Source organism: Juglans microcarpa x Juglans regia, chromosome 7S (genome assembly GCF_004785595.1).
Source record: "Juglans microcarpa x Juglans regia isolate MS1-56 chromosome 7S, Jm3101_v1.0, whole genome shotgun sequence".
NCBI classification, from domain to species: Eukaryota; Viridiplantae; Streptophyta; class Magnoliopsida; order Fagales; family Juglandaceae; genus Juglans; species Juglans microcarpa x Juglans regia.
In genome coordinates this window covers 14,970,790-14,984,701 of record NC_054607.1, presented here as the reverse complement: position 1 = coordinate 14,984,701, position 13,912 = coordinate 14,970,790, and the positions used below count along the sequence as shown (strand labels likewise).

At 39.2% G+C, this 13,912-nt stretch overlaps 1 protein-coding gene across 2 annotated transcripts; it reads left to right on the top strand.

Annotated features, from left to right (window-relative positions):
* Window positions 1-22: 22 nt before the first annotated feature.
* Window positions 23-12,831, top strand: LOC121240289 (protein STRICTOSIDINE SYNTHASE-LIKE 3-like). 2 transcript variants are annotated; one of them, XM_041137682.1, is made up of 5 exons: window positions 23-292; window positions 6,414-6,873; window positions 10,246-10,521; window positions 11,442-11,609; window positions 12,234-12,831. In XM_041137682.1, exons 2-5 carry the CDS (start codon window positions 6,542-6,544, stop codon window positions 12,634-12,636), a joined length of 1,179 nt encoding a protein of 392 aa, XP_040993616.1. In that variant the 5' UTR covers window positions 23-292; window positions 6,414-6,541; the 3' UTR covers window positions 12,637-12,831. The 2 variants fall into 2 exon arrangements, with proteins under 2 accessions (XP_040993616.1, XP_040993615.1); XM_041137681.1 differs by lacking the exon at window positions 23-292 and having other exon boundaries at window positions 6,398-6,873.
* The last annotated feature ends 1,081 nt before the right edge of the window (window positions 12,832-13,912 follow it).

The following is a 13,912-nucleotide window of genomic DNA, read 5'->3' as shown; positions in this document are numbered from 1 at the left end:
TTTTTTTTCCCCACGTCGGCTGAAACGCATTTCCCCTGAGTTTGGCATCCTTCTCCTTTATTTTACTTTCGTTTCTCATTTATTCAATCTCCCATCCTGTAGTGTAGTTTCTCTATTGAACCCATCGAACCCCTCATTTCTTCATCGAGATTGTCATTCCCATCTCCGTCGAGTTTGTCATTCCTAGCCCCATTGAGCTCGGCTCCCCTCCCCTCCATTTCCGACCCATTTCCTGCGCTTTGTCCCCTGAATCGGCCCTCCTCATCTTCGACCGGCACAAGAATTTTTTAAGGTAAATTGATTTTTTTTTACCTTCGTTTCCCCTGCACCGACCACTCTACATTTTTTTTTTTGGAATTTGCTTGGTCTTCTGATTTCGTCTCTATGTCTGAGCAATTTTGCAAATGCTGTTTCGTTTGTGGCTGAGACTCATTGTTGAATTTTGTTGTAGACTAATGAAGTGATTTTCTGAGCAACAAAATGCCACAACAGAATTTGCATGAAAGTATTAGAGGATTCAAAGACATTGGCAGATCCGTGCTTTGTCTGTTTGTGATTGTAAAATTGTGGGCTGAGTGGCATGTTCCACATTATCATCTTTTGGTTTGTTGCTTTTTTACGTGTTGTAATTATATTAGTGCTTTAAGTGTACCTTTTGCCACCACTCTAGGTGTAATCGGTCCGATTTTAGACACAGATTGAGATCGAACCAGTATGTACCGATTTTGTATTTTCAAGAACCAATTCCGCACCGATTACCCCTCTAAACTGGTACTTTCGGTTTTACCGGTTCCAGTATGGTTTTCCAGTTTTAATATGTTATATAGTATATATAATAGTATATTATAGTATATAATACTATAGTGATAATATATTGTAGTATACTAAAATATATATTATAAATGTATTATAAATTATAATGATATATAATATTATAGACTATAGTGATATATTATAATATATAATATACTGATATATTATATAGTATATTATAATATATAGTGATATAGTAGTATTAGTATAACTATTAATACGCACTATATAGCATTAGTATAACTATTAATATAATAAACTATAGTGATATAAGATTTTAAAATTTAATATTATATTAATTAATAATTTATCATATAATACAAAACTATTTTATATATAATTATATATTATATAAAAATTATATACAATATAAAAAATTATAATATATATGAACCGGTCCGGTTCGATTCGATTCAGTTTTAGAAAAAGAAAAATCAGAACCGGACTGATTTTGACCAGTTTTAAGAATATTAAAACCGGTATCAGACTGAACCAAACTCGGTACCGAACCCAACCCACCGGTTCGGTCGGGTCTGGTTTACCAGTTTCTTTTTACACCCCTACACCACTACGATTGACTCTCTTTATGTAGAGAAGCTGTATATATATGTTTTGCCCTGAAATATGAGCTTTCCATTATGCACCCATTGGGTACTATACCCTTAGTACAATACAGTGGCTCATAAATACCACATGGTTTTTTAAAAGTCCTCCCTTGGAAGTGAGGTTTCTCTCTAGAATAGAGTGAGTCTTTGGGATAGCTTATGCTGGTTTGAGAGAGGTGATTATAGAGGAGGAGTTGTCAAAGCAATAGGAGAGGCTATGTCTCACAGAGGAAGAAAAAGAAGGGGTGGCACTAAAACACCATCCATCAGTGAATACTTTGAAGCTGAACCACTTCTGTCTATTGGTCATGATTGTGGTGGAAAAAACTATTAACAGGGAAGCATTCAAGAGTACCATGTCAAAAGTTTGGAAGTGTGAAAGCTGGCTGCAATTCTCAGAAGTTGGAGCTAATAAGTTCCTGATTGAGTTTCAGAGCAAAAAGGATATGGATAGGGTGATCAATGGCAGGCCATGGTCATTTGATAGATGGCTTCTATGCATTCAGACTTTCAATGGCTCCATGTCCATTAATGAAGTTCAACTCAACAAAGAGGAGTTCTGGATCCAAGCTTACAACCTTTCTTTTGACTGTATGAACCAAGATGTTGGTCACCAGATTGGAAACAACTTGGGAAGGTTTATTAAAGTTCATGTAGATGAAAGAGGCATTGGATGGGGAAAATTTCTAAGAATAAGGGTGGAGCTTGATATAACCAAAGTTCTTTTAAGGGGTATGTTCATCACAGTGGGGGGTAAGAAAACATGGGTGTATTTCAAGTATGAGAGACTGCCCTCTCTCTGTTTCAAATGTGGAGTCATCAAACACTCGTATAACTCATGCTCAAATGATAGGGGTGGGGATGGGCAGGTCCAATATGGGGCTTGGTTAAGAGCTCCTCTAGTAAGGGAGAGTGAGTTGCAGTTCAAAAGATATGGTGAAAGTGCTACTCAAGCTTCTCAGCCTGACTCACGGCCATGGAGGGAGAGATGGGAGGTCAGGGATGAAGATATAAGTGGCAAAGCAGCTTTCAAGGAATGGTGTCAGATGCCTACAATGGAAACTGATATTCTCGAGGAAAAAGATGATGGGAGGGGAAAGGGGCAGGTCCTATAGGGGATATGTTAAAGTCAAAGCCAAAGCTAGAAGAGGGAAGTATGGGAAAATTAAAAAAGACAGCTAATGTACCTTTAGGCCCAGTTGAGGAGACATGTGACATGCTATGAGTGGTGGATTCAGGATTAAGTAATGGTGATATTGCTGCTAAAGAGACCATATTTGACCTCAGCTTTGACAAAAGACCACTAAAGGGTACTGAAACTTCGACTGATCTAATGAACCAGATTCATGAATTTGACCAGTTTTTTCTCCAACCAAGTTAAAGTGCTTGAATAGGCTAAGAAAATTGCCAGCTGGAAGAGGAGGGCTCGAGACATCTGCCTAGAGAGGTGCTCCTTGGGTGTGGGGGCTAATTCAAGCTTACATTCAAGGAACAAAGGAGATAGAAGCTTTTTGTTGGCTATTAAGGGCCAGAACATAACAAAGAAATTCAAAGTTGAGGAAGATGACAACTTTGTTTCCTCTCATTTTGATATGGTGGAGGCTGTGGAACAGCCCCACCAAGACAAATGAGTTGCCTCAGTTGGAACTGTTGGGGGCTTGGGAACCCCCAGACAGTTCGTGATTTGCACCAATTGGTGCTTAAAAAGTCCCCATCCTTTGTATTCCTAATGAAAACAGAGTGTAAAAGAACCAAAATTGCAAAAAACGCTTGAACTTAGATAATAGTTTTGTCATTGATTGTAAAGGACTGAGTAGTGGGCTTGCTTTCCTTTGGAAAGAATACATAGAAGCTGTAGTGCACACATACACTCAATACCACATTTCTCTAATGATGAAGGGGGCTGAGGAGGGTAAGGAGTGGCTGCTGACTGGGTTCTATGGAAATCCTAGTACCATAAGAAGGAAGGAAAGTTGGCAACTCCTTCAAGCAATTAAACAATAAAGTTCCAAAGGGTGGGTGTGTGTTGGTGATTTTAATGAGATACTCAACTATGGAGAGAAATGGGGTGGGGCCTTGAGACCAAGTGCTTAGATTGAGGCTTTTAGAGCTGCTGTTGAGGCCTGTGAACTTTGTGACATGGGTTCTATAGGCAACAAATTCACATGGACTAATGAAAGATATGAGGGAGCTTTTACCAAAGAAAGGCTGGACAGAGCTCTTTGTAATGCCACTTGGGCTGAGACCTTTCCTAGCTCAAGAGTTTTTACTATGCCAGGTTTGAGCTCAGACCACTGCCCTCTGCTGGTCACATTTGAGGGGAGTCAGCCTTATAGGAACAAAAAGGACAAGCCTTTTAGATTTGAAGCAAACTGGGCTCTAAGGGAGAATTATCAAAACCTGGTGGAGGAAGCCTGGCTGAGCCATAAAGAGTCTGAGAATAAACTGCATGCTATTAAGGATGGCCTTAACTAGTGGAAACAGAAGCTCTTGCAGCGGGATAAACGATTGTGGGGCAATCCTAAACAACATATGTTAGAAAATATGGCTCTATTGACTGATCTTCAAAAAGAGAACAAAGGCCACCTTAATGAGCAAATCAAGCAGGTTCAAAGGGCTACAAACAGACAATTAGAGGAAGACAATCTCAGATGGAAACAAAGAGCTAAGCGGAGGTGGCTGAGAGAAGGTGACAGAAACACCAAGTTTTTTCACCAATGTGCTTCCTTCAGAAGAAGAAACAACATGATCAAGAAGCTGGTAGATGATGATGGGCAGGAAGTCAAATCCCACTTGGAAAAATTTTTTAGAATCTGTTTTGCCTCACATACAAACATACTTGCACTATTACAACCTTCTTTTTCCCTTCTCAGAGTATTGATGACTTGTAGAGAATCCCCTTCAATAATCACTTGAGATAGACCAAACTCCATACCAAACTGTACTGCTTTAAGGGCTCCAAAAGCCTTTACTAGTAATGGATCAGGGAAGAGAAGTTTTTTAGTCCTCATGGTAGCAATGATTTGACCAGAGTTGCCCCTAACTGCCACTCCCACTCCAATTACTCCTTTGGCTTTGTCTACTGCACTGTCCCAATTCAACTTGAGCTAGTTTGATGGAGGAGCCTGCCAATCCTCAGCTGATGTACAAGCCTGCCCACGAATTTGTCTGGAGTCCTCCTCATTTAGCATATCCAAGATACCTCTTGCTTCTTTCACAACAACATTTGGGTGTGCAAAAGAACCTTTAAAAAGAAGGTTGTTTCTTCTCCACCATATCTTCCTGGCCACCATAACAAACTCTTGAATGATTTGGCTATCTATGGTTTGAAATAAGGCTTCAAGTAGTTGGAGCATAGCCATGTAAGATAGATGGCATTTCTGTAATCTTTTTGAACACTGGCTCCAAACATCTCTAGCTGATTCATACCTCCATAAAGCATGAACTAAATCTTCTTCCTCCAGGTTGCAGATAGGGTAGAGGGGGTTCTCAACTATTCTCTTCTTAAAGAGATTTGATTGAGTTGGAAGGGACTCTAGGCAAGATCTCCAAAGGAAAACTTTATCTCCCGGTTGCACTTTTAACTGCCATAGCTATTGTCAAACTGCTTTGAATGAAGAACTGCTTGAAGCTTGACTTGAGGTGTGGAGACTTCTCTCTATTTCCTTGTGGTAGGCACTTCTTACTGAAAAATCACCATCTTTTGTGCCTTGCCAAACTAGTCTATATCTGCTGTTGAGTGAGCTAATGGGAGTTTTAATTATGATTTCAGCTTCTCTCGGATTAAAAATTTGCTGCACCATGGCACTTTCCCCTAGCACACTAACATTACTTTGGACTCTACTAGGATTTGGATAGAGAATCTATTTGTCCTTCCATATCTGCACTTGACTCCCATTCCCTATCCTCCAATAGGAACCTGCCTCAACCAAAGGTCTAGTTGCTAGAAAGCTTCTCCAGACATAAGAAGGTTTTGAGCCTAGTTTTGCTTCTTGAAAGGTGGATCTAGGGTAATACTTTGCCTTTATCACCTGAGCAGCCAGAGAGTCTGAATGTTAGATCAGCCTCCAACATTGTTTGGCCAGCATTGCTTTGTTGAAAGACTCAAGATCTCTAAAGCCCATCCCCCCTTCAGATTTGGCTTTTCCCAACTTATCCCATGATATCCAATGGATTATGTGTTCATTTCTTTGCTGCCCCCACCAAAAGTTGTTGATGACACTATTGATTTCTTTGAGCAAGAATTTGGGAAGTTTGAAAACCAACATTGTATAGGTTGGAAGTGCTTGAAGCACAGCTTTTATGAAGACCTCCTTCCCAGCTTGAGACAACAATTTTACCCTGTGAGTACTGATTTTTTATATGACATTGTCCAAGATACCTTTAATAGTCTTGCATTTGAGCCTTCCAACTACTGAGGGCAAATCCAAATATTTCTCATAAGTCATACCATGTCTCACCCCTGCAATGGATAAGATATATTGTTGTGTGACCCTTGTTGTGTTCTTATTAAGAATGATGGAAGTTTTCTCTAAATTAAGCCTTTGACCCGAGCCTAATTCATAAGTTCTCAATAATCCAAAAGATGGCAATACTATGGCTCATTTGTTAGCAAAAGATATTCTTTTTATCCATGATCATATTATAATGTTGGGAGATCTCCCTCCTTGTATTCCTTTGTTTTAATTGAATGGAATTGAGTTACTCAAAAAAAAAAAAAAAAAAGAAAAAAAAAAAAAGAGCAGTGGCTCATAATAAGCATCATGACAAACTCTCACCAAATAAACAATTAAAAAATCAAAATACACTCGGTAAAACAAACCACCAAAAAATGCAAAGTCTTATAAAATAAAATAAAAAATCAATTTACCTTAAAAAAATACCAACGCGATCGTTCGAAATGAACGTTCGTACCTACCACTGAGCAAGAATGCCCTTCTCACCTAACCATCGTTTAACGCCTAACCATAAACCAATTGCTGACCCATTTTATAGGAGTTTCTTCCTCTGACGCGTACTAATTGGTGAACAGAGTGTAAAACGTTGCTCAGACCAACCCTCTCAGCTTCTGTCTCTGTTTCGCTCTCGAGCTCCGTCGCTGGAAAAACTTCCGACCCACGGTTATGTCACGGACCGGGACTTTTGCTGGGCTCGTATTTCTCATCCTAGCCTTCTACTGTGGAATTGACCCTTTAAAGCACAGTGCAATCTCGGAGTTCCCCGACTTCGAAGCGTACGCCGTTGAGATGCCAGCTTGGTCCCAGGTCCCCACCGAGAGAGACACCCAGAATTTGCTGCAGAAATCTGAAATCAAGTTCCTCAACCAAGTCCAGGGCCCCGAAAGCATAGTATTTGACCCCCTTGGCCGTGGACCTTATACTGGTGTCGCTGATGGGCGAGTCCTGTTCTGGAACGGTCAGTCCTGGACCGATTTCGCTTACACTTCCCCGAATAGGTGAGTTCTTGCTGATGTGATTGTCTTTGGTTCGACGTCTCCGCGTCTAGTTTTTGGAGTTTAAAGACGGGAAGGAAATAATGGTATAACATTAACACCCCAATCCCATATCGGGAAAATGAATGGCCCTGGTAGATTATAGATGGGAAGTCTCGTTTGTCATATTTAGCTACTTGGAGGGTTGGAGCACTCCCGATAGTTTTGAGGGCTGAGACACAAAAGAATTTCATAAAGGAATTTCTCACACTAATGTGGCGGACTGTCACGTCTCTCTCTCTTTCGTTTTTTTTTTTTTTCCTCCTCTCCCCGTGCCTCTTTCTCCCCTTTCCCCTTTTCCTCTCCCTTTCCTTCGCCGGCGATATCTGCCCCTGAGTGGTTTCCCAGCTAACAGACGGCAGCCGTCGGCCACGCAAGCCGTGATCACCTCGGCCACGACACAGTGCACAAAACGCGCACAGCAAGCTCACGGCACTCGTGAGCTCCCATGTCCCCGCCGGGGTGCCGCTTGGACCGCCAGCGGCTTCTGCCCACCCTGAAGTGGTCCCCGACCGCCATGGCGGGCACGGTGAGGGGGGAGAAATGGAGGGAGGGGGGGGGGGGGGAGGGGCACGGGAGTAGGGGGAGAGAAAAAAAAGGGGAAACGTGTGCTATTAGGATGTGAGATTATTTTGTGGGATTTTTTTTTTCTATAATATTTCAATAGTTTTTAACTTTTTATATTTTGTTTTTTATTCTTTTTTTATATTATTTAAATATTATTTGTTTCTCTTTAGCTTTTTTTTAACTACCATTAAATTTGTAATATTTTAATATCTTTGAATATTTTAGCATGATATTCTGTTGCGGACATCAATAATTTAATAAAAAAGAATGAAAAATAAAGATGAAAAAACTCATTCATCCTATTTTTGTCTACCCCTTTATTATTTTATCATGTTTTGAAAACTTTTAAACATGACTATTTTTTTTTATTAAAATAAAATATTTTAATAATATTATAACTTTTTCATATCTTATAAATAAAAGTGTAAATGTGAGAAATATAAAAAAAAAAAAATTAGAAAAGAAAGAAATAATATAAAAATGTTTACATAATAGTAATACTTTTGAGTTATATAGCAATGCGGCATGGGGCTCTTTTTTTTATTAATAGATTGTTACATAAGCCATCTAAGGCCAGGCATGTTTAGTTGGAGCCTACGTGACATGGCCTTGACGAAGATGCTGGGAATTCTAAGAGAGGGAGTTTCTAACACCAGTGATCCCACATTTAGAATATAAATAACCCATATTAGCGTTGGTAATATATAAAAGTATCCATGCAATATTGCCTACGAATTAGGTGAAACTTGACATTTTAGTAAAGTTTCAAATTAACTGGTTTTTCTAGAATTATAGTCCAGATCTGGCGAGGATAGTTATAAATGGAAACCTTTGACCGGTTAAAACCATCTAATGGTTTAAAGCTTATTTCTCTTATATATGGGAGAGCTTTTGACTAGGAAACCCCCTCGGTTTGGATTTTGAGAAAAGGAAGTAAAAATGACAGGTATAAAAGCGCTAGCATGTGGAAAAGGGCAATTCCTCAACAGAGGAATTGTGAAACGGGAAGCACGATGACTTATTTGAATCACCATCGTTGTTGAGATAAAAATAAGGGTAAAAAGCAATTTTATCCATCTCTGAATGTACACCCAATGGATTATTTGATCCATATTGATGCAATGCGGCCAGATGAAGAAGACTGGCGCCTACTAAAATAAAGGGGAGTAAATGATGAAGACTAAAAAAACGATTTAAGGTGGCATTGTCCACGGAGAAACCACCCCAAAGCCAAGTCACTATGGTATCTCCTACTACAGGTATGGCGCTAGCTAAGCTTGTAATTACTGTAGCTCCCCAAAAGCTCATCTGACCCCAAGGTAGTACGTATCCTGTAAAAGCTGTCACAATCATTAATAGGAAGATTACAACTCCGAGACACCGAACAAATTCCCTAGGACTGCTATAACTCGCATGATATAGACTAATCAGAAATTTATTTTCCTGAGAAGAAGTGGGCCTCATGTGCTAGAGGGGCGAGGGAGGTGAAGGGTAGTGGTGCTACCCACATAGTGCGGGGCCGGGTGGACCCACCCCCGCACCATGCGGGGGAGGGTTTCCAATCCCGCCCCCTGCCTTGGTACCAGGGGGTGGGTTGAAACCGCACCCTGTCCCGCCCCCCGCTCAACCCAATGACCCATTGGGTCTATAAATTATTTTTGGGTCTAAATTTTTTTTAAACATAAATTATAATATAATTTAAATTATAAATTAAAATTTATACATTCAAAAAGAATATAAACTCATTAGAGTTATATTTTGGATTGTCTTGACTTTTTAGGCTAACCTTTGTATAGGAGGGTAAGGTAATACAATAGTCATACTTAAGCAATGTAAGGCTTACTGTTGAGTCCTTGTTGGGGTCAGCTCGCCCTCCGCCCCCACATGGGTGGTGCGGGGTAGCCCTCCTGACCCCGCACCCCGCCTGCCCATGCGGGGGGCAGGGCGGACGGGGGCGGGCAGAGGAACATTATTAGTCATAGTGGTACCAAAGAAAAGTTCATATGGACAGAGTGTGAAATACAATGTTTATTGAAATATCAAAACGAGTGATAGAAATTTTGTTAATCACTCTTAAACAGATGTTTTTATATAAAAGTTCCACAGTCATCTTCAGGATGCAATTGGTTTGGATTTTGAATGGATTTACTTATTGGTGAATTCTCATTTGAAGTTTTGGTTGTTTGTAAGTTTGAATTCTTTAGTATGCTGTTTCATCCTTCATCACATTGGTTCTAGGTGTTGCCGTGCTGGTATTCACCATTACCACCGATTACCACATTGAAATGTTCTCTTATGCCAAGATTCTCAGAGAATTTATGGAAGATTGTCTTATGTCTTTTGGGGATAGATTGGGTCATGGCTCATGATTGGTAGATTTCTTCACATGTTGGAAATGATAGTTTGGTAGTCATAATTGTGCATTATTGTGGAAAATGATTCTAGAGAGAAAGTAGCTGAATGCAGTTCGAAGGTTGTGAGAAGTGAGCAATGGACCTTTCGACATTCTTTCTAAGCACCCTTTTTTCCTGAAAGGCTGCTCACAGTTTTCTTTTTCCATCTTTAGTTTCTACGAATGTGCTTAATCTTTTACCTTTTTTCTGTTACGGTTCATATCTTGTATAAACACTGTGTACTTGAGGAACACATTTTTTCCCTAAAAAACATTTATCTTACTTGGAAAAAAAGGTTGTGTTTTTGGTTGTTTTTCTGTGCAATATAATGCCTTTTGATCTGTTTTGCTTTTTTCATCTACTATGTGGCTTCCAGGTCAGAACTATGTAATCCAAAACCATCGCCTTTGAGTTACTTGAAGAATGAGCACATATGTGGCAGGCCTTTGGGGCTTCGTTTTGACAAGAAAACAGGTGATTTATACATTGCAGATGCATACTTTGGGTTAATGAAGGTAGGACCAGAAGGTGGCTTGGCAACATCACTAACATCTGAGGCAGAAGGGGTGCCATTGAGGTTTACCAACGATCTTGACATTGATGATAAAGGGAATGTTTATTTTACAGATAGCAGCGCCAATTACCAGAGGAGGTACACTATTCCTTTTATGCTAGTAACATAGTTTTTTTTTTAAAAAAAAGTTGATGCTTGATGCAAGTGAACTTGTTAGATGCGATTGGCAATGCTGAAGAGATCCCTTATATAGATAGTTATATAGATAGTTATGATGTCCCAACCACTGCTGAAGTGCCTCATTTCTGATACAGTTAGACAACAGAATACAGAACACCCTTTAATATTTAATATGACCTATAATAATGGATGAGATTAAAATTTATGTTTGCGGGCCACACTTGGTGTATGTTATACTGTTTGAAAATTTAAGGTACATATCGGATCTGGTAGGGAAATTATGCTTATACTAACACAAGTTAGGAATACAATTTTCCATGCCGAGTAATTCTACATACAACCGTGAAGTGCGTAAACGTCGCGTAATCGCTTTGAAAAAGAGCGGAGTCCACTATTAAAAAAGTTGCACAATTCACAATTGCAAATATCTTTTCTCATTTCGATATCCATGAATGTCTGAATCCTGAGTATTTTTATGCCTTTTTTTCTTTTTTTCCTGTGTATTTGTTCTCGAATTCTTTTCAAATCGATTACGCGGCGGTTGTACAACTTTTGCCTCAAGTTGTTTTTCTTATAATTCCCGACTGCTTTTAGAACCCTCAGCCACTTAATTTCTGGACTAAAAAAAGAATCTATAATTCCCAAGATTGTCTCGATCTGGCAACCCATTGGTTTTTACCATTCAAGAGTCTTTCCAATTCTTAGGGTCGCCCCTGATAGATCTCTCCCACTTATTATTTTATGGAGAACTTTTTGGTGTTTTCTGCTGCTTTTCTTATTGATCACCAGGCTTTTTATATTCTTTCTTTTACTTTCCTGTTTTTGTTCAAACAGAAGAAACCGCTATGCATAAGTTTTAACATGGTTATTGCATGCAGGAACTTCATGCAGTTGGTTTTTTCTTCAGAGAATACTGGTAGGGTTCTGAAATACAATCCAACAACCAAGGAAACCACTGTCCTTGTGAGGAATCTCCAATTTCCAAATGGGTTGTCCTTAAGCAAGGATGGTTCCTTCTTTGTCTTTTGTGAAGGATCCATTGGCAGGTGAGCTAACTTTCTTAATTATAAGTTTGCTCAAACCACTGAAGACCCTCCTGTTGCTCAACTCTTATTTATCACATTGTCTTGCTTGCTAGTAGTCACAAGCGTATTAGGTTTGTATTTCATATGGAAGATGAAGGACTTCTAGTAATTTGTAGTAGTCAATTTGCTAGGTTTGGGTGATCATGAGACTACTTTGGTAAACTTGGGTAAAACAAAAAAGGATAAAAAAATAAAACAAAGAATGTGCCTGACTACTTTGGTATACATTGAAGTGACTTCCATCTTTAACTCCTAGAGAAAGTTTTGATAGGGAAGTTGCAAGAGAGACGTTCTCCAAAAATGTATTCCCAATCACCCTTCTTTTTCCTTGATATTGGGACCAAAGATTTATGATAAACACATTGTATATATACATATACATATGTATGTATGTACGTACGTATGTACAATTAAAAAATAATTTCCTGTCATATGATCTGCAATCAATATTATTGCCAATGAGAGGACTGTGGAGTCCATGTTTGTGCTTGAAATAGGTCGATTCAATTAAAGTCATTGTTATCAGAAACAAATGCTGTGTTCTTTTAGCTATTAATAACGTCTCAAATAATCTTGATTATGCAGATTAAGTAAGTATTGGTTGAAAGGCGAGAAGGCGGGGGCTACTGAGGTACTAGCAATCCTACCTGGATTTCCCGACAATGTCAGGACCACCGGAAAGGGTGACTTTTGGGTGGCAATACACTGTCGACGATCCTTATATACTCATTTATGTGCATTATACCCAAAGATTAGGAAATTTATTCTCAAGCTCCCAATTTCTGGGAAAATTCAGTTCATGCTTCACATTGGGGGCTGGCCCCATGCTGTTGTTGTCAAGTACAGCTCAGAAGGTAAGCTTTTGCAGATATTGGAGGACAGTCAGGGGAAGGTTGTCAAGGCAGTAAGTGAAGTGGAGGAAAAGGATGGGAAACTATGGATGGGGAGTGTGTTGGTGCCTTTCATTGCAGTTTACAACTTGGATTAATATATATACGTTTTATGCTTTCAAACTAATCAAAGACCGACTGACATGGTTATTTTCTTCGAAAATGCTAAATACACGGGGGGCCTGTCACCCGTGTACATGGTCCTTGTCTCTGTCAAAAATCCTATTTTACTCTATCCTGTTTGCCTGTTATGCCTCTGCTCAAGTTTAAATCTGGATGGGCATTTTCTATCATTATCGAAGTTTTGTTGTTCAGTCAACTTTTCCCACGAGGGTAGTTTGGCAAGGCAGCCCAAGCACAAGCACGTCGCCCTCATAACTAAGGGACAGACACAAGTTTCTCACTTCTGACCTATCATTACTTGCAATGTAATATACAAGCTCATCTCCAAAATACTGAGACAAATCTCTTCACGACTTTAAGAGAGGAAGGCTCGTCTAAGACAACTTTGCCCTGTCACATAAATTATTCTACTTACTTAAACAAAGGGAAGAGGATGCCAGATGACTCAAAATCGACATGAAAAGACACTTGACCGCATGAAATGGAATCTTTTACAGCTTATTTTTCAGTCAAACTTGGATAGTAGATCTCTCGGTAAATTTCCGGACTAACTTTGTTAGTTCTCAACGATGACTTACTATTTCTTTTTCCTTTTTCTTAATTATTCCAAAGGTTTTTGACCAGGCAATTCACTCCCTCCCTTCCCATTCATGGTAAGAGCAGAACTTCTTTCCGAATTAATGAAGAAAAAAGAAACTAGTGGAAACATCACTGTATTTTTTTTTTTTTTTGAAGGGAAATACTTTCATTAATGGTAAAAGGAATTACAAATGTAAATCAGTTCCAAAGGACTTGATTAATACAATTTGGATTAGAATCCCACCATACATTTGTATATTCTACATTTCTAGCAAATTTAGCTAGTATGTGTGCTGCTTAGTTTCCTTCCTGTTGATATCAGAAATTGTACAAGTAGGAATTCGGCTCATGAGTTGCTTGATATCTGAGATTATATTACCAAGCATGCTTAAAACTTCAGAAGTTGTTACTGCTTTCACTGAGAGAAGGGAATCACTTTCAATATCCAATACTTGTAGTCCTAAGGGAATACAAAATTGCAGTCCCCTCAGAATTGCCAAAAGCTCTATGTCCATAGGATCCATAACTGCCTATTCTTTCATGCTTACTGATAGTAAGACCTTTCCTTCATGATCTCTTGCAATGATGCCCACACCTGCATTATTTCCTTCATGACAAATGGCCCCATCCACATTGAGCTTGAAAGTCCCCTTAGAAGGTGCCTGCCAGTAG